Below are 25,488 nucleotides of genomic sequence, written 5' to 3'. Positions count from 1 at the left end.
TATCTTTTTGTTTATTTGAGTTTTTTTTTTTGTCTGATTCGAGCGGAATAACAGCCGGCGGATGCGACAAACAGAAACTCTGGGCTGTGACGGCTGCTGTTGCTACCGTTTTCCTGCAGAAAATAAAAAGAAAAACTCAAACTCAAACTCAAATGAGTTTGCATATGCCATCAGCAATTTGTCATTTCGTGTTTCGTGTTTGCCCAGCAACTGAGCAAACTTTCGGACAGACAAATATGTAGTATGAAGTTCATGTGAACTGTTGCTTTCATTCCAAATAATTTGTTATCATCCAACTCTAGAAAAAGTGAAATATAATACAAGAGATGGCTATATATCAGATTACACTGCTTTTGGGAAAATAATGCTACTTCCAATTAGTTTCAAAGAACAGCATTCTGTGCTTTTTTGATATAAAGATTTCTCATGCATAGAAAATTTAAGTGAAAGATTATGTAAAATATTTAGGATGTTGTCAAATGTTTGAGAATCGTTGGTCGTTGGATATCCACCTTTAGAATTGGTGTAATAGAACATTAAAATCAATATAGAGAAGTAATGTGCATATCTAGCAAATAGGAATACATAAATTTGACTGTCTGTACACTGAAGGCTTATATTTGGTTATATGTGGGCACAAGGAAGATTCCATCTTAAGAGCAACAATTAATTAGAGGGAAAATGTTGAATGCAGGAAGAATATAACTATTGTCATATACTTATATCAATTTATATCAAACTTTATTCAATGCATTTATTAAACCAATATTTTCACCTCTCCCACTCCATTCCAGACCAAATGCTCCGTTTTCCGTGGCCTTGTGCTCTGCCTGTGCCTCAACGTGAGCTTCGCGAATGTGGTGCGCTTCCCACGAGAACTGGACCGCTATGGATCGGCGTATCTGGTGCCGTATGTGGTTTTGCTCTTTCTAGTCGGCCTGCCCATGATGCTGCTGGAGATATCTGTGGGTCAGTTTCTGGGACAGGGGGCGGCGCACACTTGGCGCGCCTCGCCCATATTCAAAGGTAATTCAAACACGACACAACACAACACAGCACAACAGGTGGCACTTGCTGTTGCATACTTTTAGGCGGCATGCAACCCCCGCGTTATAACTTTAAGCTGCGCGTGTGCATGTGCAGGACGTTGGAAAGCTTTGGCAAAAGCTGCAGATGCGAATGTGAATGCGATGCACTTGCCTTGCACGGGCTTGTAATTCCCAAGTTTAAATTCCGCAAGCTGCCGCATAAATACCCGGATCCGGAGGACTGCTACTGGGCGGTCGAGCATTCTGCAGCAAAAGACGGTTGGACACAGCCCGTCAATCCACATTCTCTCGAATTGTGTCCGTTGGTAGCCGAAGTTACGATTGCAACACTTTCGTCATCTCTTCACTCTCTCTCCCGCTCTCTGAGCAAACACAAAGCCGGAGCAGGCTCCTCCTGACACACCCTGTGGCATTTGCCGGTGGGGGTTGGGGATGGAGGAGCCAGTGCAAGGGCAAAAGCACAAGGAGCCACTTAATAAGCAACAAGCAACAAGCAACAAGCAAAAACAAAAAGAAGAAGAACAGAAGGAAACCAAAAAACACCAAAAGTCTAACATGAAATCACGAACATAGAGGATTTGGCAATGACAAAGGAGGAATATCAGACCAAAGTATATCAATGCGAACAAAAAAACTAAAAAAGAATACATAAAAAATACACTAAAAAAAGAAGACTAACCTAAATGTGACCTAGTAGATAATGTATGTTCATCATCGTGTGTTATCAGGACAACTGCAAAAACTCTGAAAAAAATCGTACAAAAAAATATAAAAACTTCAAAATGCATTGGTGTGTGTGTCCCGTTCGTGTAATCGCCGACGCGCCAAGTCCCCGCCACAGCCCCGTGCCACACGGAACCGCCTCCTCTCCGTCCCCGACCCAGCCATCAGTGGGTAGACGGGCATCGGTAGCACCAGCTCCGGGTCAGGCCAAGGCCGACTTCCAACACGGCCAATGGCCAATGGCCAATACGGGCCATCAGTCCATTAGATGGTAAAGCACAAGCAGCACGTTCTCGTGAGCGGCGCCCCCTCGTCGCCCTCTGCCCTAAGGGGCTTGCGCGCTGCGAACGGCCGGCGGTGGCACTGCGGTACGGTCCGAGTCTGGCTGGACAGGATAGGCACAACCGTCTCGGACCGGACCATAACCCCGGACGCTGGCGTGGATGAGGTGCGTCCACAAAAATAACCATAGAGATGTTTAAGGCAAATTCTAAATGAACAAAAGTATAAACCAAAAACAATTGTAACGAGAAACAAACGAATTCAAAAATATGAGCAATATGAGCAACAACCCCTATAAAGGCAAAGAGCAAAAACGACAACTGCAAATTACGACACAACACCTTCGAAAAAGACCTCAGTAATATATAATAAACAGAAGCAACACGTACATGCGCTATGTGGCTGTAGGAATGCCAGCGTTGTATCGCCCTTTTTTTTTGTTCTAGCCCCCGAGAGGGTAACTCAATCTCTCTTATTCTACCGGATAGTTAGTGGCAGGGTGTAAGAGAGATTTTAGTGGCTAACCTATGTTCGGAGCAATTTGAATTTGTAAATGATTGTATAAATGATATTCTTTCGTTGAAGTATTATAATGAATGTGAATAAGGGTGTGCGTGAACATAGAACTGAATCAATTATGGCATCCTCTTTTAGCTCTTTCGCATTTACGTTACATATTTCCATTTCCATTGCCAGGCAGAGATGCACTGCCAGGCAATGCAAAACGGTACTGGCAAATAACGGAACTGACAAACGAAGAGAGAGAAAACGAATATGAATAGGAATATGAAGAAATTAACGATTGCATAATTAACTCCATTTGAAGTCAAAGAAAATACAGTTGCAGCCAAAGGAGTGAGAAAAAAGCTCATTTAAATAGTTTATAGATATTTTCGAATGATCATTTTATGCCTTTGAACAACATTCAATGCCACCTTTATGGGCCTAGGAACTCAATCTGATGTGTGATCAATATATTAACAGCTTTCGGTGCGTTTTTAAGGTCAAATCGGTCTGGTTTGGCGAATAGTTATTTCCTCTCCGCAGAATACGTTATAAATGTAAACGTAAATATAAAACGAGGGGGAACGTTGTGAGTTGCTGCGGACACCGCAACTCTATAGTTATACCCGATACTAAGTCAGTATGGCTCTCCTCCGGCAGACGCCGCTAATATTAAACGACACGACAAAGAGAGCGTGCGAGAGAGACAGAAAATCAGTCTGAGCGTGACGTCACGCGCTGCGTAGCCACTGCAAATTGATTTGTTTCCTTTGGCTACAAAATGATCTGATCTGATCCAGATTCAGCAGTCTGATAGATATGGTCGTTATCTATGATTCTGCGTTTTTAGTTTTCTCAAATCTGCAATATTGTGGATGCAACAGATTTTCGTCCTTTGTGGGGGCGGATGAGATATACGTTTTATAGTGACATCTTAAAGGAGTGTGTGTACCAAATTTGGTTACTCTAGCCTTAATAGTCTCTGAGATTTGTGGTTGCCTCAGATTTTCGTCCTTTGCGGGGGCGGAAGTGGGCGAGGCAAAGTTTTGAAATATTTTTGGAGCAGTGACATATTACAGAAGTCTGGATCCAAAACATCGTTGCTCTAGCTCTTATAGTCTTTGAGCATTAGGCGCTGAAGGGGACGGACAGACGGACAGACGGACGGACGGACAGACAGACAGGGCTCAATCGACTCGGCTATTGATGCTGATCAAGAATATATATACTTTATAGGGTCGGAAACGATTCCTTCTGGACGTTACACACATCCACTTTTACCACAAATCTAATATACCCCAATACTCATTTTGAGTATCGGGTATAAAAAAAAGAAAATTTTTTTTAATCGCCTTAAACCAACAACCATAAAAATGTTTTTTTATTTTTAATTAAATTGCGTTTTGGCTCACCATGGCGGTACGCTGGTATGAGCATTTTATAATTTATAATTTTTTAATTTTTCGTTTTTTCTTTATACATATTTAATTTCCTTATTTCTAATATCATATATTATATTCATATACGCTCTCGTTTATATATACATACCTCTATAAATATCTAAAACGCTTCTCTTTCTCCTTTAGAGATTAAGCCTCATATTTTTCCATTTCCATTAATTTCTTTCCCTTGATTTGCCTATTGGTTAATTGAAGACTTGTGTTCTTTCAGGTAGTGAAACACTTGTTCGCTCGGTTTTGATGATGTAGCCACATGTCTAGTATTAAGTCCAAAGAAATATATTGAATTTTGTCAGCCATGAATATGGAGTAGACTTCTAATTTCCTGGTGACATGGTGACGTAAGGGGGTAGGGTGAGAATATTAGGGATTTCCAGAACATTTCGCACCACTGGAAATCATGGAAGGGTGGGTACAAAATTGTGTGTGTCGACTTCCATCTCAAGACCTCACGCCCGCGATATTTTTGGAACACCCCGACGAAAGCCCCTAGTACTTTCGAGTACGCCCTATGTATGATTGTGCCATTTCATTTCGGCTATGATCGGAATATGCAAATTGTTGTTTTCGGAGTTAGCTCCCTGGAGAGTCACGGGATTCTAAAATTTTAAAGTTTATGTAGTATGAGTCGAGACGCGGTCAAACGACCCCCCCCCCCCCCCCCCCCCCCCCCCCCACAAGTTACCGAATGAGCACGGAACCAGAGAATCCCCACCGGCAGTGACCTCGACATCCCCTCCAATCCATCCCCTACTGACGTATAGAAATATATCGTTGACTTGTTACACAATTAAACTGAAAACCTTTCGAATATATTTCTATTTGTGTAACGTAATTACCATTATTCCTGAATATACTCTTTATAATTAGTTGACCCTAGTCTAATAGGATCTTTCATCATGATATTTTTATATATATAATTAATCTTAATTGCAGCTTATTTGAACATATTTTCCTTTCCTTTCTATTTGTGTAACGTAATTACCATTATTCCTGAATATACTCTTTATAATTAGTTGACCCTAGTCTAATAGGATCTTTCATCATGATATTTTTATATATATAATTAATCTTAATTGCAGCTTATTTGAACATATTTTCCTTATTACTTTAGTAGCCTTTATATATATATAACCACTTAGCAGCCATGATAGCTTGTAGAAAAGTTTAATGAATAAACTGTTTGTAATGAATTCCCGTTAATTGTTGCCGTTATTAAGGATCATGTGGCGCCAAGATGTCGTAACCTAGCAGAAGTAGAGCGTTTATTTTAGGGATCGTTACCCATTACTCAGCCTATTTGGACCGGTGCGATCAATGAAGGGTGGGCATACCGAGTTGCAATGACACCGCAAGCAATTCCCGCTCGAATTAGTTCCGCTGACTCATCTCCCTACACTATCATTTCTCTGTAAATTTCTTCCGTCTGAACCTTGAACCGCACACGATCGTGACGCGATCTCTCCATACCCCACCCCCCACTCTACCCGACTAACCATGAGATCGGCAGCAATGGATCTCGATCATATCCTCCATCTGCTCGTGTACCGTTTCAGATCCTAGCCTCCTGCTTCGTTACCTGTTACAGTATTAGCTATATTTATTTATATATATAATAAATTTAAAAGAAAACCGAGGGGGAACGTTGTGAGTTGCTGCGGACACCGCAACTCTACAGTTATACCCGATACTAAGTCAGTATGGCTCTCCTCCGGCAGACGCCGCTAATATTAAACGACACGACAAAGAATGCGTGCGAGAGAGACAGAAAATCAGTCTGAGCGTGACGTCGGGCGCTGCGTAGCCAATGCAAATTGATTTGTTCCTTTTGGCTACAAAAATTATCTGATCTGATCCAAATTCAGCAACCGGATAGATATAGTCATTCTCTATGATTCTGCGTTTTTAGTTTTCTCAAATCTGCAATATTGTGGATGCAACAGATTTTCGTCCTTTGTGGGGGCGGATGAGATATACGTTTTATAGTGACATCTTAAAGGAGTGTGTGTACCAAATTTGGTTACTCTAGCCTTAATAGTCTCTGAGATTTGTGGTTGCCCCAGATTTTCGTCCTTTGCGGGGGCGGAAGGGGGTGTGGCGAAATTTTTACACAAAACGGTCAAGGTCCGATATCACAGGAGTGTGGATACCAAATTTGGTTGCTCTAACAAAACTGTTTTCGTGATTCTGGCTGTAATAATTATACGATCTGGTTGAGATTTTGCACTCTAGAGAATATAGTCATCTTCTACGATTCTGCGAGGGGGAACGTTGTGAATTGCTGCGGACACCGCATCTCTACAGTTATACCCGATACTAAGATACTGGCTCTCCTCCGGCAGACGCCGCTAATATTAAACAACACGACAAAGAGTGCGTGCGAGAGAGACAGAAAATAAGTCTGAGCGTGACGTCGGGCGCTGCGTAGCCACTGCAAATTGATTTGTTCCTTTTGGCTATAAAACTAATCTGATCTCATTCAGATTCAGCAATCTGATAGATATGGTCATTATCTATGATTCTGCGTTTTTAATTTTCTCGAATCTGTAATATTGTGGATGCAACAGATTTTCGTCCTTTGTGGGGGCGGAAGGGGGTGGGGCGAAATTTTGAGATATACGTTTTATAGTGAGATCTAACAGGAGAACGGATACCAAATTTGGTTACTCCAGCCTTAATAGTCTCTGAGATTTGTGGATGCCCCAGATTTTCGTCGTTTTCGGGGGCGGAAGGGGGTGTGGCAAAATTTGGACACGAAACGGATAAGGTCCGATATCACAGGAGTGTGGATACCAAATTTGGTTGCTCTGGCTCTTATGGGTTCTGAGATCCTTGAACTCATATTTTGCATTTAACAAAACCGACCATGAAACCTGTGTGTTAGAGAGAGAGACAGAGCGAGAAGGAATGAAATTGTTTTCTTGATTCAGGCTATAATAATTATACGATCTGGTTGAGATTTTGCGCTCTAGAAGATATAGTCATCTTCTACGATTCTGCGTTTTTAATTTTCTCGTATCGTCGAAATTGTGGATGCCACAGATTTTCGTCCTTTGTGGGGGCGGAAGTGGGCGGGGCGAAGTTTTGAAATATTTTTGTAGCAGTGACATATCACAGAAGTCTGGATCCAAAACATGGTTGCTCTAGCTCTTATAGTCTTTGAGCACTAGGCGCTGAAGGGGACGGACGAACGGACGGACGGACGGACGGACGGACGGACGGACGGACGGATGGACGGACGGACGGATAGACGGACAGACAGACAGGGCTCAATCGACTCGGCTATTGATGCTGATCAAGAATATGTATACTTTATGGGGTCGGAAACGATTCCTTCTGGACGTTACACACATCCACTTTCACCACAAATCTAATATACCCCAATACTCATTTTGAGTATCGGGTATAAAAATCAGCAAGTCAAGTGGAAAATAGATTCATTAATCGGATAAAATTATGTGCGCATGGTTAAATGTTCTATATAGCTAATAATATTCGACGGAATACCAAAATATAGCAATATAGTTTCCAATCCTTGGATCCTCCGATTAACCTATTATAAGCCAAGGGGATATTTAAATTTTCCCCCGAAAATAATGAAAATTTATTAATGTTACCGCAGTTCAGGTGAAAGATATTGTTAATGTGTGTGTGTGTGTGTGTAGGAAGCTGGGTTGCATTCGGTACATAAACCGTCTACAGTTTGGTCGTCGCAACTAGAACTTGAACCAGTTGGACTGCGGAGTGGGTATCCTACGGTGCGCAAGGGAGGATCTGAAGACACGGCGACAGCCCCTGATGATTGCGATGGAAGATGAGTGACAGGCAGCTATGGTACTTTTTCTGATACTGAGTTTTATTGAACAAATGCATCTCCTTATATAGCTAGCAGTGGTACTCTTATTCTATGGGAAGGAACGCACAGGCTCCTTGTGAGTGTATTTTTAGATTGGGTACACTTACTCTGTGCGGGGGTTACATTTCAGTGCATTTACTTAGGTACTTGGCAGCAATAAAGTAGATAGTTTATTGCTTGATCCCTTTTGGTGGGTTCGAGTATACAAGTGCTTTTGTCTATTCTTAGTTGCTAATGTATTTTTCGTGTCGTCATATTCATTCACATGAAGTGACATGGACAATTTTATTTATTAGTATTTGTGTATGAGATTGCACTGTATATTCCTAATATTCATTAAATACATGTCTGTGGCTGAACATTCTCCCGGCCGTTGAACTGGTGTTCAACCATCGCTCAAGTCGACGGCAAACCGGCGTGCAAGGGGTATAGGGGGTGATGACATGGCTGGATCGTGATTTGATGGCCTTGGTTTCCATATTAGATACTTCTCCCGGAAAATGAAGGCAATGATCAATAGAATTAATATTGCTAGGGTTGCGTAAGCCGCGAGTTGATGGTGCTGCACGGTGGTGAGATGGTGTGGCAGCTCGTGATGATTGATGGTTGATAGTTGCTGGCGTAGATCATCAAGTTCTTGATGAAAGTCTGATGTCTGGTTCTTCAGTTGCCACATTGGTGGCGAGGGTGATGTCTCCGGTGGGCTCACGTCGCCAAACCGAGTGTAAGTCGATTTTACTTCGCTAATTGTGGTGCTGAAGGTGCTGATGCTTACTTCAGTAATGCGAGCAGTGCAACCAGGCGATATGGAGAGTAGACCAGTTCCTTTCAGTGTTATGGTTGTCGGAACTCCGTTGCATACTGCTTGAAGTTTAGTTGTAGAATGCGTTGCGAAGATCCATTTATTTGGATGCTGAGTTTTTAGCCACACCGTGTCATCCTTTGTGTGTGTTACCTGACAGAGTGTTTCTGTTTTATTGTTAAACAGTTGAAACTCACAGCAATTGTCCACATTGAAGATCGTCTGATGGTCAAAGCAGATGAACTCCTCGTTGTGTACTTTAAGACAACGTCGGAATTCATCTTGGGTAGTGCCCATGAACTGGTCTCGGTGGATTTTCACCGTTACTATGGTGGTTCTGAGGTCAAATAGACTCCAGCTTGTTGAATCCCAAAACGGAATTGGGATGATGCTGAAAACTTCGAGCTGAGCTGTTGAGACCAGCGGTAGCGTCAGCTTGAAGATGACGTGTTTTGCAGTCGGGGTTCCTTCGGCTCGCATGATTCTGTATAGTTGAATCACCTCCTTCGTTGTGACCGGCAGCATTTGATCTTGTGGCAAATTATCCCGTATCTGGTCTAGTTGGTCTATTAGTTGCTCGGGAGACACCAGCGTGGAGCTTATTCTCCGATGATGAATACCGATTAGGACATCAGATATGTCGGACTGCATTCGTTGGAGAGTTGTTGTGAGCAGGGTTAATTGTGCTATTAGTCCTAAGTACGCTTGAGCCAGATGATCGCTGTGATATGACCCTCTTTCTCGGTTGATAGTAGCCATATGCTGTTCCAAAACTTTTAGGCGATTATCAGTTGTTACATTGTCTTTTCTGACTACGTTTATTGTCGCGTCGACAATTGATGTTTGGTTTTGGAGCAGATGTAGTAAAAAGTCTTCATTGGCTTTCACTTTCTCAATTACTTGAGTCATCTCTTCTGCGTGTTTTGCGTAGAGAACACCAAAAAGACTACTTGCTACATTTCCTATGATGTCCAGCGGCGATCTGCGTTTTCGAGAGTTTTTCATTAAAACGCTTCCTGCTTGTAGCTCGTAATGCACATGTTGAAAGTGTTGAACTATGGAGTTACATGCCGGAACATTTTTTAATTCAGGGCACATGTATCGTAACTCTGAAATTCCAGCAGACATTAGTTGCATATCCTTCCAATAGTCATAGTATACGATCATGGTCCACTCAGACGTTGCTATTCTTGATGTTCCAAGTTTCTCATAGAATATTCCAGGCTTGTTTGCGAATTGTGTCACATTTATTGACTGTGACAATGCTAATGGAAGCATGAGCAACAGCACCACTAATGTTGATGTTAATGTAGGTGACAATTTTGTTGTTCGCTGTGTGGGTGGCTCATCAATCTCCGTGGTGTCACTGATCACGTTGTGGGAACGTTTGATTGCCACATCTTCTGGAAAGAGCGGCGCTAGACGAGTGATCGGGCGCTTGTATACGCCAAATGCTGTCTTAACGTCAACCACTCGTACGTGGTTGTCCTGTCCAGGATATGTCTTAATGATGCGACCCATTGGCCACTTCATTACAGGAAGGTTGTCTTTCTTAACCAAAACTAATAATCCTTCAGGTACGTTTGGTGAAGCGGTCTTCCATTTATGCCGAGCTTGCAATTCTTGGAGGTATTCTGTAGACCATTGTTTCCAGAATGAATGCTTTAGACGCGATACCAAATCCCAGCGCTTGACCAATGTTCTTCCTTGATGATCAGTATTGACGTCAGGAGGCGTTGTCAATGGTTCACCAATCAAGAAGTGTCCTGGGGTGAGCGCTGTTGTATCAGTGGGATCATTTGACATTGGAGTGATGGGTCGAGATTTGAGAATTGCTTCAATTTCGATTATCACTGTGTTTAGTTCTTCAAATGTCAATGAGGCTGTGTTGGTGGTTGTTATCAACAGCTTTTTTGCTGATTTTACCGCCGCTTCCCAGAGGCCGCCAAACGATGGAGCCCTGGGAGGAATGAATTTAAAATCCACTTGCTTTTTGTTGCAATGATTCGTGATCAGAGCACTTGCCTTTGAGCTGAATATAGAGTCTTCTAATTCTTTAAGCTGGTTGTTTGCACCCACAAAGTTCGTTGCATTGTCGCAATGAATAGTTTGACACTTCCCACGTCTGCTTAAGAATCGACGCAGGGCGGCCAAGAATGCATCTGTGGTCAGGTCGCTTACCAGCTCCAGGTGTACTGCCTTTGTGGAAAAGTAGCAAAACACGGCGATGTACGCCTTATCGGGTCTTTTGCCTCGGATCTTATGGTGGATCGAGATTGGTCCACAGTAGTCGACGCCTACATTAAGAAACGGGCTTGCTTGTGTGACTCGTTGTGCTGGGAGATTGCCCATGATCTGGTGTATCAGCTTTGGTGTAGCCTTGGTGCATCTAACACAGCTGTGGATGATGCTTCTAGCCATTGTCTTGTCATTGATAATCCAATATTGTTGTCTTGCGATTGCCCTTAATGCTTGAGCACCACAATGCGATTCCTCTCGACAGGACATCGGCTGCGTTGTTGGCCGATGACACGTCGTGACGCCATTGTGACTGATTTGTTAATGCCTGGATTTTGGCTATTCGATTTGCCACAAAGGTATGGTATGTTGATGACGATGCGTTTATCCAGGATAAAACAACGGTGGAATCACTCCAAAACCATCCTGAAACCGTTGTAATGTCCATGTGCAGATCCTGTCGGACTCGGTTTGTGAGCTCACTGCAGCACAAAGTTCTAACAGTGGTAGTGATTGTTTGGCTGTCGGCGCTACACGTGATTTCGAACAGAGCAGTCTTACTGACACTTGGTTGTTTTTGTATGTAGCGCGTACATATACTGCTGCGCCATATGCTCGTTCTGATGCATCTACAAACTTATGGAGTTCTTGGGTAACTGGAATTTTACCATCGTAGATATGCCGGGGAATTTGCATTTTGTTCAATGTTTGTAAGTCGTCCCGGTATTCTTTCCATTCGGTTTGGTGTTGTAATGGTAATTCGTTATCCCAATCCAGTTTGAGCTCCCAAAGTTGTTGCATGAAGATTTTTGCCTTTACTACCACCGGTGCAAAGAGTCAAAGATTTGGGCCAGTTCGGAACATACCACCCGTTTGGTGATGCGTGTAGCCTGGCTTTTCTGTGTTCGTCCACACAATGTATCCTTCTTCGGCATCCAGATGAGACCCAGAGTTTTCACGCTGTAGTGCTCTAGTGTCTCTCCTAATTTTACATCGGTTACAATATCCTCTTTGGGGATTCCTTGGAGAAGTTGCTCATTGTTGGAGCACCACTTGCGCAATTTGAATCCGGACGGTAGAAATATCTTATTTAGTTCTTGTCGTTAGACAGTTGTTAGACAGTCGTCAACATAGAAATCTGTTTTTAATGTTGTTGATCCTACTGGTAGTCTGTCTTTGTATTGTATTGCCAAATGATCCAGACATTTCGTTGCTAGGAACGGAGCAGCTGTTGTCCCATATGTTACTGTTTTCAGGCGATAGTACCTGATCTCTTCGGATGGATTGCTTCTCCAGACTATCATCTGATGGAATTGATCCTCCGGATTCATCCACACTTGCCGGTACATCTTTTCTATGTCCGCTGTGAATACGTACTTATGAATTCGAAATCGTAGCAGAATGGACATAAGTTCGCTCTGAACGGTGGGTCCAGCCTGCAGAATGTCGTTCAAAGATTTCCCGCTTGTTGATTTGCATGAGGCATCGAATACTACCCGAAGCTTTGTGGTGGTGCTCTCAGGTTTGAGTACACAATGATGTGGAATGAAGTAGTGCCTTTTGGGAACTTTTGATGCTGGCTCAATCTTCATATGTCCTAGTCCTTCATACTCTTCCATGAAGTCCACATAACTCTTCCAAGTTTCTGTTGAGCTTCGCCGCTCCAACGCTAGGAATCTTTTTGTTGCGGTTTCCAACGACTCCCCCAGGGCTGAAGGGTGTTCGCTGTTGATCTGGTAGCAGCAGCGAGTAGTAATGCTCGACTCCGATTTACATGTCTGTGGCTGAACAGATATAGTGTTTTTTTTTTAAGTTCAGAGGAAAGGTAGCATGAGCCTACAAGAAGAATTTACAATCGTTAATATTTTCCGTCATTTACCTCCAGTATTTGAACTATTTAAATAGAGGGGGCTTAAGAGGGCTAAGTTCGGGTTTTCAGATACATATATTCTTGTTGAGGAACCAAAATTGAGGCAAAAACAATTAAAGTCAAGTATTTAAAACAAGACAGTTAAGTAGAAAATTGATTCATTAATCGGATAAAATTATGTGGGCAGGGCTGAGAGATCTAGATATCTAAAAATATTCGACGGAATATCAAAATTGTTTCTGCTTCGAACTGTATTGGGAAAAGCAATAATGCAGCTGGCTGGATGACAACAAAGCAATAATATAAGTCCAGTCCACATCATTGCAAAGCGACTGTCCCTGCATGGAGCAAACTGAGATCCTCGCCCGCATACAGCCAAAGCATGTCCATTTTCAAGGCGCGGTATGGACGACACAAAAATGTGACGTGTTTTCGGGAATTAAGAACAAAAGATTGTTATCCCCCCCCTGTATCTTTCAGTGTAAAAGAGTTCGATGATGCGCTGGCCCAGGATGTGGTTGACCTAAAGGAGACTGACGTTTAATGGTGGGATATCACACTTCTGATAGGCGTAGTAATTCATGGACATGAATCCAATCCAATCCACAGGTGTGCCCGATGTACAAAGCTTCCGTGCACTCAGCTGGAAACTGCTGTTGGGCTACTTGGGACCAAGACGCAGCAGTTGGATGACCACGCTGGCCCAGAAGCGAGCCCTGTACCAGCAGTTCATTGAGGAATTGGTACTCCCCCCGGAACACAGCTGCAATGGAGCTGGAGAAGGCGACGGGGACGGGGACGTCGCTGTTGATTCAAGGGGCGTTGGCCTACAAGATCATCCGCTTAGCGAGGGGCCAGAAAGCGCCTGGAACACATTCTTCAATGACAACAAATTTCTGCTGCAGATCGGCAAAGATGTGAGGCGCCTGTGTCCCGACATCTCGTTCTTTCAGCAGCCCACAGAGTATCCCTGTGACATTGTGGTGCACAGTAAAGGCGAGCACGGGCGCCGGCTTCACAAACGGGTAGTGCCCACGGTGCTCAGCTCGGCGAACGTCCTGGCCTGGGTTACGTACAGGGCATGAATGAGATTGTCGGACCCATCTACTATGTGATGGCCTCGGATCCGGATCTCTCGTACCGCGCCCACGCGGAGGCAGACTGTTTCTTCTGCTTCACGGCTCTAATGAGCGAGATACGCGACTTCTTCATCAAGACTCTGGACGATGCGGAGGGTGGTATAAAGTTCATGATGGGCCTGCTATCTAACATGCTGAAGACTAAAGATATAGCATCTGAAGAGCCAAGAGCTGCCTCCGCAGTACTACAGCTTCAGGTGGCTCACCCTCCTGCTCTCGCAGGAGTTTCCACTGCCCGATGTGCTGCGAATTTGGGATTAGGTATTCTCGGACGAGCAGCGCTTTAATTTTCTCATCAAAATCTGCTGAACCATGATATTGTAAGCATGTGCTGACTTTGAACTGATTCATTTGCATTTACTGATGTATTTACTGATTTATAGAATCCAAAGGGAAGCAATTTTAGAGAACGACTTTGCCTCGAATGTGAAGCTGCTGCAAAACTATCCACCCATTGACATAAACGTTGTGATTACTCATGCAGTCTCCCTGGCGTAGCACTCACTTTTAGTGATACCACAGATATTACATATAATACCCGATTCCGGGTAGAGTCTGACAAAGCAATAATCCACAGTGTCTAGTTATCATGTTCAATAGTTGGAAGCCCAGGACCCAACAAAAGATCGAACACTAGCGCTGTTTCTCTGTTTTATATGCGAAAACATATGTAAAATAGAGTGATCATAGCTCAAGTGTAATTTTGTGTTCGTGTGTGGCATCGTCAAAAAACACAGTACAAAATATATATAACATTGGATTCCCGTTAGAGATTGATTACTTGGCCAAACGTGGGGCCGTATCCTTGCAAATCGTCTGAGCAATAAACTCCACCAGTGTTCGGGTCGGGCGGCCGGCCATTCCCTTGCGCAGATACTCGTATTCGAAGCCCTTTGTCACCATAACATTTGTGGCATCCTTTGAGGGAGAAAATCCATAAGATCTGCGCCCCAACAAAGCGCCCCACAATACTCACAATATGCATCCACTGGCCACAGGGCACAAACTCACGGAGAAAGGCAGCGGCCTTGCAGGGACGTCCACCTCGGTCAATGCCATAGTTCTGCACGTCGCTGCGTCCCCCGGCACGCACGGCCTTGCTGTAATATTTCCACAATGGGAAGCGCCACACACGATCTCCGGTATGCATGCTGGCGTGCTTGATCTGCTGCCACAGGATCTCCGAGTTGGTAAAGACCCCCGCAGCCGACTCATCCAGGGCCTGGCGCATGTAGCCCGAGCAGGTGCCGACGTCAATGATGCACTTGGGACAGAAGTTTTGCGCATACAGCAGGGCGTCTGCCAGGACCAGTACATCCTCGTGATCGGTGCACTGGATCTCGATGGTCTTGCCGTTCATGGACTTGACCATGTCCCCAGTACGGACCGAATTGCAGCCCACTACGTTTTCACAAAGAGGTATCAGGCCGCGAATGTTGACCTAAGAACAGCATTATTATTCAAGGAGATATCATTTCTGTCCTGAGTACTTACCGGTAAACGCAGGCCAGCCACAGCTCGACAACAGGCCACCACAACGGCGGCCCCGGTCATGTCGCCACGCATATGGAAGAGCTCATGTTTCTCTTTCAGGCACAATCCTCCAGCATCGTAAGTCACGCCTTGGCCCACCAGCACAATGGGGCGCTCCTCGGCACAGGTGCCGTAGTAACTCAGCTCCAGGAAGATGGGTGGCTCGCACGAAGCCTTGCCCACAGCCAGGAAGGCGTGCATTGACTGGCTCTCGGCCCAGCCCTCGACCTTGACCTCCACATTGACACCGGATTTGCACAGCACCTCGACGACATTCTGCGCAAAAGCTGTGGGTGTGAGGAGGTTGGAGGGCATCTCCTGCAGCTGTCTCGTCAGGTTCTGGGCGGCTGCCTTCTGCAGACCAATGCGCCATCCTTCGAGGTCGCAGACCTCGTCTTTTCTTGCGTATAAGTCCAGCGACGGCACTGGAATCCTGTTCTGTGGGTTACGCAGCTCCTGGTAGAGCCAGATGCCCAATGCGGCCCCCTCGGCGGCGGACTCGGCGTGGCCGCAGTTTTCAACTTCGATTCTGTCGGTGTCCAGCTCGGCCAGGATACGGCAGGCGGCGGCCACGGAGCGACGGATCGCCTCCTTCTGTTCGTCGAGCACCTCGTAGGGATTGTAGCCGAGGCACTCCTTGCCGAGGCCGACCACAGCCACCACAGAGTAATAGGGGATGCGCTCTGGCTCGATCGCGAAGAAAAGGCGAGCCTCGCCCCGCTTGGGCATGGGTCCGGACATGCGGAGGACCTCTAGCAATCGGCCGGCAGTCTTCTGGACATTGTACCGCCAACCGGCCGCGGTGAGGACGCCAGCATCATTGCGGTCCGTTTCGTCGGCGAACACGCCGACCACAAGTCCGCGGGATGGAGGATCCGCACACATGTCCATCTGCTGGAGCTGCAACATCTGGTTTACCGCCTGCGAGGCGGAGCGGCGCTGGATAGCCTGGGGACGTGGTCGCAGGCGCTGCGGGAAGGCCTGGGAGACCAGCCGACGTACAACGCCAAGCATTATTTTTCGTTAAGCCCACACAATGTACCAAATATCAGAATATACGTATTTCGTGTTCAATTTCTAGCAATAGAGAATGCCAAATTGAGGCGATGAATGTACTCCATGAGAGAGTGACACTCACTTCAAGGGCTATTTGGTCGGTACATTCAGGAAATTCGAAAGGATCAGAATCTAAAAACGAGTGGACATCGGCCCTTCACTCACTACTGTTTTGGTTTGGCTGTCCTCGGAGGAGTAAACATGTCGAGTATGTATATCTTTGACAAATGGGGCTAACAAATCATGAACTCTTGAAGGGCCATGGTACTCAAATAGATGTGGCTCTGGATGAGTGTAACTTCCAGAAGGAAGCCTTTTCGTCCTATGAGCGTCCTTGATGAGCACCTAGATATCAGAGACCATGAAAGCTAGAGCAACCAAATTGTATATCCAGACACCTGGACCCGTCCGCCCCCACAAAGACGAAAAATCTGTGGCATTCACAATTAACGCAGAATCGTAGAGAACGCCATATTTACTAGACTGTCAAATGTGGATGAGATCGGATCGTTATTATAACGACCAAATCGCCTTCCACGCGCTTACTCATTCTCTCTCGATCTCTCTATCCATCTCCAACGGCGGGCTTGTGTGTAAGAAAGAGAGAGAGGGAGAAAAGTTCCACTCTCCTATCTCATGACAAGTGCGAGCATAATTCAGAGTTAATTTCGTTCCCGCTCGTTAAAGAATCTTTTTTGTATAAGTGGGTGATAAAAAAGAAAGGTTTTTAAAATCAAAACGTTAGAGAATACAATTTATTTGGCATACGCCTTTTTAACTTTTAACTTTTAAAATATTTCAGCGAAAAATAAGTTTAATTTTACAATAAGGCATTGCCGTTACAAAGTGCCGTGACTAAATGATTCCTTTAAAGTTTCGATACTGCATCATTAATTCCTGAAAATTTAGAATAGTTTTTCTAAAATAAAGAGACCGAAAAACTTGGGTGACTGCAAATTTGTATTTTTCGACGACGAAAAAAAAAGGAGTGCGTGCGTTCGTTTTCATAGATTTTTCTCGACTTCTCTTCATATTGTGAGGAAAGGTATTCCCACACATAGGGGGCAGTATAGGGTTAAGCGCTAACGACCGTTATCCGGGGATATCCGGAGGCGGCGAATTCCCGAGGAGAGCTCTCCCGGGGTCCCAAGATGAGAGGGGAGGACCCCTGGAGAGAGAGCAGCGGGATGACGGGATCGGGCCGGCAGTGGCCCAGCGCATGACCAAATATGGTCATGAGATCACGCCACCAGCCAGGTCCCGTTGGAAAGCGACAAGGGAATGAAGGAACGCCGATGGAAAAATACGGGCACCGCATGGCGGAAAGCGCCGTTAGCGCCAGGCGGCATCGGCGGCGCCGACGCAGAAGCGAGCCTATAAGAGGAGGGCCGCGACCAGAAAAGAGGACAGTCCACAGACGGAGCCAACAAGAGTGAAGTGAATAGTGAGCCACGAAAGTGAAACCAAGCAAAGGGAAGAGAACCGTAGAAAGCGAACGCGTTGTGTGAGGATTAAGAGGCGGACTCGAGCGTGCAGCCAAGAGCCAAAGACTCAAATCCCTTGAACCAACGGCGCCCCGCTTGAAGCGCATCCCTTCAGGAGTGAGGCACCCTCGGGCCGAAAAGCCAAGTGAGTCGAGTGAGAGCGAACGCGTCAGGCGCCTGACTGAGAGGTGGATTTGGGCCCCGTGCCAAGAATCGCTAGCCCCAGTCAGTAGAGCCGGCGGTGCCACGCTTGGCGACGCCGTGGGGGGCCCAGGGAGCAACGCGCTCATCGGACCACAGAGGAGAGTCGGGAGGAGATCCAGCGCCGGAATCCGCGTAGCGTAAGATAGACTTAAGATACCAATAAAGCATTTTAACATACCAGTACAAGACACAACCCGTGCCTTCTTACTTGTCGTCGGGGCAACATATAAATATTGTTGCAGCGAGCCTACCGACCGCTGAGCCAGCCCAGCTGCATCAGACGGAGAAGAACGGTTCGTTACAACTGGCGCCCAATGTGGGGTGCCCCTTGTGCGTGCCGACGACTCCTCTTCCCTGGCCGTACGCGTCGACCGGGTGGACGCCCGCTTCGAGGCCCTCTCACTGGGCTCCTCCTTCCGCGTTGTGCGCCCCCTCCTTCCTCTCTCAGGCCGCTCCTCGCGCTTGCTGGTCCGGGGCTCCTCGCGCTTGCCGGTGTGGGGCTCCTCGCGCTTGCTGATGCGAGGCTCCTCGCGTCTGCTGGTCCGGTGCTCCTCGCGCCTACTGGTCCGGTGCTCTTCGCGCTCGCCGGCGTGGGGCTCCTCGCGCTTGCTGGTGCGGGGCTCCTTGCGTCTGCTGGTCCGGGGCTCCTCTCGTCGGCTGGTCGGGGGCTCCTCGCGCTTCGCCTCTTGTGCGCGTTTTCTCCGCGGTGCCGGCTCCCAGCTCACCAACTCCAGATCGCTTCCTGCATCGGTGTACCCCGGCGATACCACCGGGGACATCGTCGGTCCCGTGGATCCCGCGGTCGACACCAGCGGTGAGGCCAATAGCTGCAGCTCCGGGGACCTACTCCTGCTCGCCCTTTGCATGTCACCCATGGCCGGATACCCGCGGCGAATCCATTTTCGCTGCTCCGTCAAGTATCTTATTAAATGATGCTGCATATTACACGTTACACAGCCCGTCCTTGGGTTCCGATCCAGGGTGCTGACCGATCTTCCAGCCCGTGATCAACAGGTCCTCCGACCTTTCGCCCGTGCTGCCAACATCGGCCCGCCCCCCGTGGCCAGCTCCGCCCGTCTCTGGATCGGCTTAGACGCGGATGTCACCCCCGTGCAGCGCCTCGGACCCAGGGATCATCCGATTCCCCAGCCGGTAGACCGCGCACGGGCGGCATCCGCTTTTGTCCCGCCATCCCCGACGTTAGCAGCTGGCTTCGATGTCCTGGACCCGGACCCGGACTTCTGCTCATCTCGGAACCCCTTCTCGGGTGCCCCCGCGGCCGGCGGCACACCACGCAACGCGCCCCCCCCCCCCCTGGGCTAGTGGCAACCCGGGTATCTTCTACCCTTTTTGCCTTTGCTCCCTTCCTATTGGCTGACGAGCTAATCCTCCTTTTTTTTTCTTGTAGGTCCAGCTTCATTGGTCCGCCGGCCGCCGTCTGCAGCTTAGTTTTACTGAACCTTAGTTGTAAGAGTATCCTGTATGGCCTTGTCCTGCGTGGCATCTAGTTGGGCCGCCCGCTCCTCCCTTGTGAGCGATTCCTGTCCTGCGTGACACGCGTGGTTCTGAGTTTTACCGAACCTTAGTTGTAGGCTCATCCTGTACGACCTTGTCCTGCGTGGCATCCAGTTGGGACTCTCCTCTCCGCCCCTGCCGCTAGTTTCTGTCTTTCGTGCTCGTCCATCCCTCTCCGTATGCCTTGCTCGTTGCCCCTCCTTGTGCGTCGTCTACGCTTCGGTTCCAGGGCCTGTTTCAGGGGTTCCTTCCCCGGGTTGTGGCTTCAGGTCCCCTATATGGGCGGTCCGCATCCGTTTCTCGCTGTCCTTCTTCAATTTACAAATGACCGGGGACACGAAATCCACTATGGTGTAGGGACCGTCGTATTTCGGGGCCAGTTTTGCCGCAAACCCTTCGGCCGCGTTGGATAGATGGTGTTGCTTGGCCCATACCTTGTCTCCAATCGTGGGTTTCCACGCTCTCCTCCTCAGGTTATAATACCTCGCCTGGTCCTGCGCCGCTCTTTCGAGATTCCGCCTCACCAGTTGAAATACCTCTCTCAACTTGGCAGCGTTCTCGTCCGGATTGAGCGTGCCCTGTCCTGTGCCCAGCGCTTCGTCATCGTATAGAGCCTTTGGTAGCCTCGGCTCTCTCCCTTGTACCACAAACGCCGGCGCGTACCCGGTGGATTCGGACACCCCTGAATTTACGGCCAGCATTATCTCTGGCCATTTCTCATCCCAGTTCCTCTGGTTCCCTTCGGTGAACTGAGCTATCATAGTTTTCACCGTCCGGTTAGTTCGCTCCGTCGGGTTCTCCTGCGGCGTGTACGGGGCCGTGAACTGATGCCGTACGCCCATCTGCTCCAAAAACCTCTTAAACGCTCTACTGGTGAACTGGACGCCATTATCTGTGATCACCACCTTCGGCACGCCAAACGTCAAACGCTTTCGTTAGTGCTTCCGCCGTGGCCTTTCTCATGGGGACCAACTCGGTCCATTTCGAGAACCGATCCACCATCACCAATAACATGGCATTCCCATGCTTTGACCTGGGCAGCGGGCACACCGTTGCCCACGGCTCGTCTGGCACTCGTGTCAGCATTTTTCCGGCCGCCTGCAGTTGACTTGGTTTGTAGCGTAGGCAGATTTCACACCTCCTCACGTATGTCCTCACATCTCGATGCATCCCCGGCCAGTAGTACCGGGCGGCTACTCTGGCCATCGTCCTTCTGCCGCCCGCGTGCCCCGCCTCCGGCGAGTCGTGATTCTCTCTTATGACTCTCTCTCTTAGACCCTTTGGAACGCATAACTTCCATGATGCTATTTCCTCTTCTCCCGCTCGGTGCGGGATGTGCCGGTATACCCGGCCTGCTTCCTCGACGTAATCCGGATATTTCCTAGGTTCCGTCCTCATCCTCTCTTTAACCTTTTTAATCCATCCGCACTCTGCCTCCGGTTCGTGTCCCTTCTCTGCATCCTCCTCGGTGGTTCTCAGGCATCGCTCCGCCAATGGCTGTCGGGACAGTGCGTCCGCCACTACGTTCAGCTGCCCTTTCCTGTATGCCACTTCGAAGTCGTATTGTTGTAGCTCCAGCGCCCACCTGGCGATCCTCCCTGTTGGGCTCTCGATGCTGTTCAACCATTTCAACGCCATGTGGTCTGTGACCACCTTGAAATGGTATCCCTCCAGATAGGGCTTTAGCTTTCTTATAGCCCATACAATGGCCAGACACTCCTTTTCGGTCGCCGAATAGTTCTTTTCCGCGCTGTTCAGGGTCCTACTGGCGTATGAGATGACCCTTTCGCCCTTCTCCGTCTCTTGCGTCAGGATCGCCCCCAGTCCGTAGTCGCTGGCGTCCGTCTGGAGCACGAATTTCTTTGAGAAATCTGGGCATGCCAACACTGGGTCTGCTGTCAGCCGACTTTTTACGTCCTCGAACGCTTGTTGCTGCTCCGTTGACCATTCCCACTTGGCCTTCTTCTTCAGCAAAGTGCTGAGGGGCTGCACCAACGTGGCGAATCCTTTTACGAACCGCCTGTACCAGGAGGCCACGCCCAAGTATTGTCGTAGCTCTTTGACACTTGCTGGCGGCTGCAACTCCTTAATGGCCGCCACTTTCTCGGGATCGGTGCAGATTCCGTCTCCCGTTACCAAATGCCCCAAGTATCGTAGCTCCTTCCTAAAAAATTGACACTTGTCCACATTTAGGCGCAAGTTTGCGTTCTTCAACCGCCGAAAAACTTCTTCGAGGTTGCGCTTGTGCTCCTCCTCGGTACGGCCGATGACAATGATGTCTTGGTACGCAAACGCGTGTGGCATCATCTCGGGGCCTATCACCTGATCCAATGCCCTCTGGAACGTAGCCGAGGCTGAGTGGAGTCCGAATGGCATCACCTTCCACTGGAACAGCCCTTTGCCGGGCACCGTGAACGCGGTGAATTTTCTACTGCCTACCTCCAGTGGTATCTGCCAATATCCGTCCTTTAAGTCTAAGCTACTAATGAACCGTGCCTCCCTGAGCTGGTCCAAAATATAGTCTATCCTTGGCATGGGGTATGCATCCTTGATGGACTTTGCGTTTATCTGTCTGAAGTCCACGCATAATCTCCACTTTCCCGTCTTCTTTTTGACCATCACGATGGGTGAACTGTACGGACTCTTCGATCGCTCAATGCACCCTCTTGCCAGCAGTTCGTCAACCTGTTGGTTGATTTCGGCTTGCATCTTGGGATTTTTAGAATAGTAACGCTGCTTGACCGGCTGGGCATCACTCATCGTGATCGTGTGTGTAGCTATGTTCGACAACCACTTCAGTTCTCGGAACTCTTCCAACTCCTTTTCCAGGAAGTCTTCCACCGATCCCTCCTCCGCTCGCGTTCCGTCGGATGCGGGCCCGACAGACCCTTCCGTGTTCGCTACCACCGCCACTGACAACTTCTCCTCCAACCGCCCCTGGCGGTGGCCTCTCGCAGGGATCACAACCCTGTGTCCCGCACAGGTCACCTCTGCTCCGACCGCGGCGAGGAAATCCCATCCCAGGACCAGCTCATCTATTACTCCGGGCATCACGAGAAACGGGATTGTAACGATCTTGTCCCCGAAGGCCAACTCCACCTCGATCTGGGAATTGATTTCCCGGCTGCGTCCGTCAGCCAGCCGCACCAGCTTCCTCGTTTCTTTCTGTCGCCTCTCTTCCCCCAGTCTACTCGCCGCCTCGCAGCTGATAAAACTGCTTGTCGCCCCGGTATCGACCGTTGCTTTCCAATTGCTGCCCGCGATCCTCACCACCGCCGACAGCTGGACATCCTCCTCCATGAGTTCTCCTACGAGCTTTGGGGGGCTTTTCCCGCTTTCGGGCAGCACTGCCATGTCGGGGCCCCTACCTTGCCGCACCTCCAGCAGAATGTTATAGGTCGGCCATTGCATGCTTGTGCCCAATGGCGGTCACTCCCGCATCGTCGACACGCCTGGGCTGGGTTTTTCACGAACCCCGCCTCTATGTTCGTGTTCGTTTGGTCGTCCCGCCGCGTTGGGACCGGCCTTTTTTCCCCTGTCGAATCAGAGCTGGCTGCCGTTTCGCCCTGGCAGCGGCGACATATCTCCGTTACTGTCGGACGGGCTAACGGATTATTTGCTTTTGCTTTGCTCGCCGGACACTCTCGTTGGAACTCCAGCCGATCCCTCTCCAGAGCCTCAAACTCGTCGGCCAGCGTCATCATGTGGTCCAGGTCTCTGCACCTATGTGGCCGGATGAACACCCTCAAATCTGGCATGCTGTTGTCTCTAATGAGCTCCAACTGCTCTTCGGGCGTGCATTTTAGTGGCCGCATGAGGGTCTGCATCTCCACCATGTAGTCCTTGAATGGCTCTCCCCATCTTTGCTTCCTCAACCTCACCTCCTGGAGTAATTTTTCAAAATACCCCCTCGGCAGGAAGTATGCTTGGAAGCTACGCGCAAATGCGTTCCATGTCTGCCACTGCCTGTTGTTGGCTACAAACCACATGAGCGGCCGACCCTTTAGCAGCTCAGGCATGGCTCGCGGAATTAAATTCAACTCCAACCCGTACATGTCGGCTGACCACTCGATCTGTTCCAGGAACTCGAGTGGTTTCGCCGTTCCGTCGAACCGAAACGACCACTCCCTGACCTGCTTGGCGACGTGGGCAAAACTCGAACTGGACGGTCTCGTGGTTTGTTCTTCGAGTCCCCGTTGATGATCCTCTCCTGCTCTCCCTTCTTCCTCCCTCTGTGGGTTTCTCGCGCTCCCTTGCTCCGACTGTGCTGGCCGGGTGGGCCTCTCCCCACTCTCTGCCCGCGGTCGGCTAGGCGACCGGCTTTTCACCGGGACCGCCAGGCTCGCGATGAGCTCCTCTTGGGTCTCGGACGGCCGTCTCCGCAGCGTTACTTGCTCCGCACTCGCCGGCAGCGTCAGGCGCTCGTATGGATCCGCCCCGTTCTCCATCTGGGCCGCGGTCACGGCTCCTCCCGCCTTCATCTCCCAGGCCTCGAGCGCGTCCGCATACTCCGGTTCCTCTCCGTATGCCTTGCTCGTTGCCCCTCCTTGTGCGTCGTCTACGCTTCGGTTCCAGGGCCTGTTTCAGGGGTTCCTTCCCCGGGTTGTGGCTTCAGGTCCCCTATATGGGCGGTCCGCGTCCGTTTCTCGCTGTCCTTCTTCAATTTACAAATGACCGGGGACACGAAATCCACTATGGTGTAGGGACCGTCGTATTTCGGGGCCAGTTTTGCCGCAAACCCTTCGGCCGCGTTGGATAGATGGTTTTGCTTGGCCCATACCTTGTCTCCCTCCCGACAAGTAAGAAGGCACGGGTTGTGTCTTGTACTGGTATGTTAAAATGCTTTATTGGTATCTTAAGTCTATCTTACGCTACGCGGATTCCAGCCCGGCTAGCTCAGTCGGTAGAGCATGAGACTCTTAATCTCAGGGTCGTGGGTTCGTGCCCCACGTTGGGCGCCAGTTGTAACGAACCGTTCTTCTCCGTCTGATGCAGCTGGGCTGGCTCAGCGGTCGGTAGGCTCGCTGCAACAATATTTATATGTTGCCCCGACGAGTAGGTAGGGGGAGTAGGTCCCCGGAGCTGCAGCTATTGGCCTCACCGCTGGTGTCGACCGCGGGATCCACGGGACCGACGATGTCCCCGGTGGTATCGCCGGGGTACACCGATGCAGGAAGCGATCTGGAGTTGGTGAGCTGGGAGCCGGCACCGCGGAGAAAACGCGCACAAGAGGCGAAGCGCGAGGAGCCCCCGACCAGCCGACGAGAGGAGCCCCGGACCAGCAGACGCAAGGAGCCCCGCACCAGCAAGCGCGAGGAGCCCCGCGCCGGCGAGCGCGAAGAGCACCGGACCAGTAGGCGCGAGGAGCACCGGACCAGCAAGCGCGAGGAGCGGCCTGAGAGAGGAAGGAGGGGGCGCACAACGCGGAAGGAGGAGCCCAGTGAGAGGGCCTCGAAGCGGGCGTCCACCCGGTCGACGCGTACGGCCAGGGAAGAGGAGTCGTCGGCACGCACAAGGGGGAGGTCGACGGCGCGGCAAAGGGATCAGCGACCGACAGACCCACAGGTCGAGGAGCGGCAGCCAACGCCGATCGAAACCGCGGTCAAGGAGCCGCAGGCAACGCCGGCTGACGCCACGGAAGACAACGCGGCCGCTGAGGCACGACGCCTCGCGGAATGGCACCGGCGGTTCGCGCTGGCCGCGGCGACGGAGGAGCGGAGGCAACGGCGTGTGTGGGAGGACGCCCTGGCGCTGGCAAAGAGGCTGAAGGCCA

At 49.1% G+C, this 25,488-nt stretch overlaps 2 protein-coding genes, 1 non-coding gene and 1 pseudogene across 3 annotated transcripts; 3 read left to right on the top strand and 1 right to left on the bottom strand.

The window, feature by feature from the left end:
* Window positions 1-469: 469 nt before the first annotated feature.
* LOC113567149 lies at window positions 470-2,047 on the top strand. The gene is made up of 4 exons (XM_026994324.1): window positions 470-481; window positions 795-1,026; window positions 1,092-1,146; window positions 1,891-2,047. The coding sequence occupies exons 1-4, from the start codon at window positions 470-472 to the stop codon at window positions 2,045-2,047; spliced, it is 456 nt and encodes a 151-aa protein (XP_026850125.1).
* Window positions 2,048-13,166: 11,119 nt separating this feature from the next.
* Window positions 13,167-14,421, top strand: LOC113567152 (annotated as a pseudogene).
* A 169-nt stretch (window positions 14,422-14,590) lies between these two features.
* On the bottom strand, window positions 14,591-16,520 carry LOC113567150 (cytosol aminopeptidase-like). The gene is made up of 3 exons (XM_026994325.1): window positions 15,418-16,520; window positions 14,900-15,364; window positions 14,591-14,841 (listed from the first exon to the last, which is right to left on the bottom strand). Exons 1-3 carry the CDS (start codon window positions 16,468-16,470, stop codon window positions 14,701-14,703), a joined length of 1,659 nt encoding a protein of 552 aa, XP_026850126.1. The 5' UTR covers window positions 16,471-16,520; the 3' UTR covers window positions 14,591-14,700.
* An 8,080-nt stretch (window positions 16,521-24,600) lies between these two features.
* Trnak-cuu lies at window positions 24,601-24,673 on the top strand. The gene has a single exon. It is a non-coding gene; the product is annotated as a tRNA-Lys (tRNA).
* Window positions 24,674-25,488: the final 815 nt, after the last annotated feature.

Source organism: Drosophila persimilis, unplaced genomic scaffold (genome assembly GCF_003286085.1).
Source record: "Drosophila persimilis strain 14011-0111.01,24,50 unplaced genomic scaffold, DperRS2 tig00001990-arrow-arrow-pilon, whole genome shotgun sequence".
Classification (NCBI taxonomy): domain Eukaryota; kingdom Metazoa; phylum Arthropoda; class Insecta; order Diptera; family Drosophilidae; genus Drosophila; species Drosophila persimilis.
The sequence above is the reverse complement of the archived record's forward strand: the minus strand, read 5'-3'. Positions and strand labels throughout refer to the sequence as shown.

Bases quoted from the DNA above. Each gene is read 5' to 3' on its own strand.
- LOC113567149 (XM_026994324.1), top strand. The intron at 1,027-1,091 runs GTAATTCAAACA...GCATACTTTTAG, and splicing joins CGCCTCGCCCATATTCAAAG to GCGGCATGCAACCCCCGCGT. The intron at 1,147-1,890 runs GTTGGAAAGCTT...TCCCCGCCACAG, and splicing joins CGCGTGTGCATGTGCAGGAC to CCCCGTGCCACACGGAACCG.
- LOC113567150 (XM_026994325.1), bottom strand. From the start codon at position 16,470: ATGCTTGGCGTTGTACGTCGGCTGGTCTCCCAGGCCTTCCCGCAGCGC. The intron at 15,365-15,417 runs GTAAGTACTCAG...TGCTGTTCTTAG, and splicing joins TGGCTGGCCTGCGTTTACCG to GTCAACATTCGCGGCCTGAT. The intron at 14,842-14,899 runs GTGAGTATTGTG...TCTCCCTCAAAG, and splicing joins GTGGCCAGTGGATGCATATT to GATGCCACAAATGTTATGGT.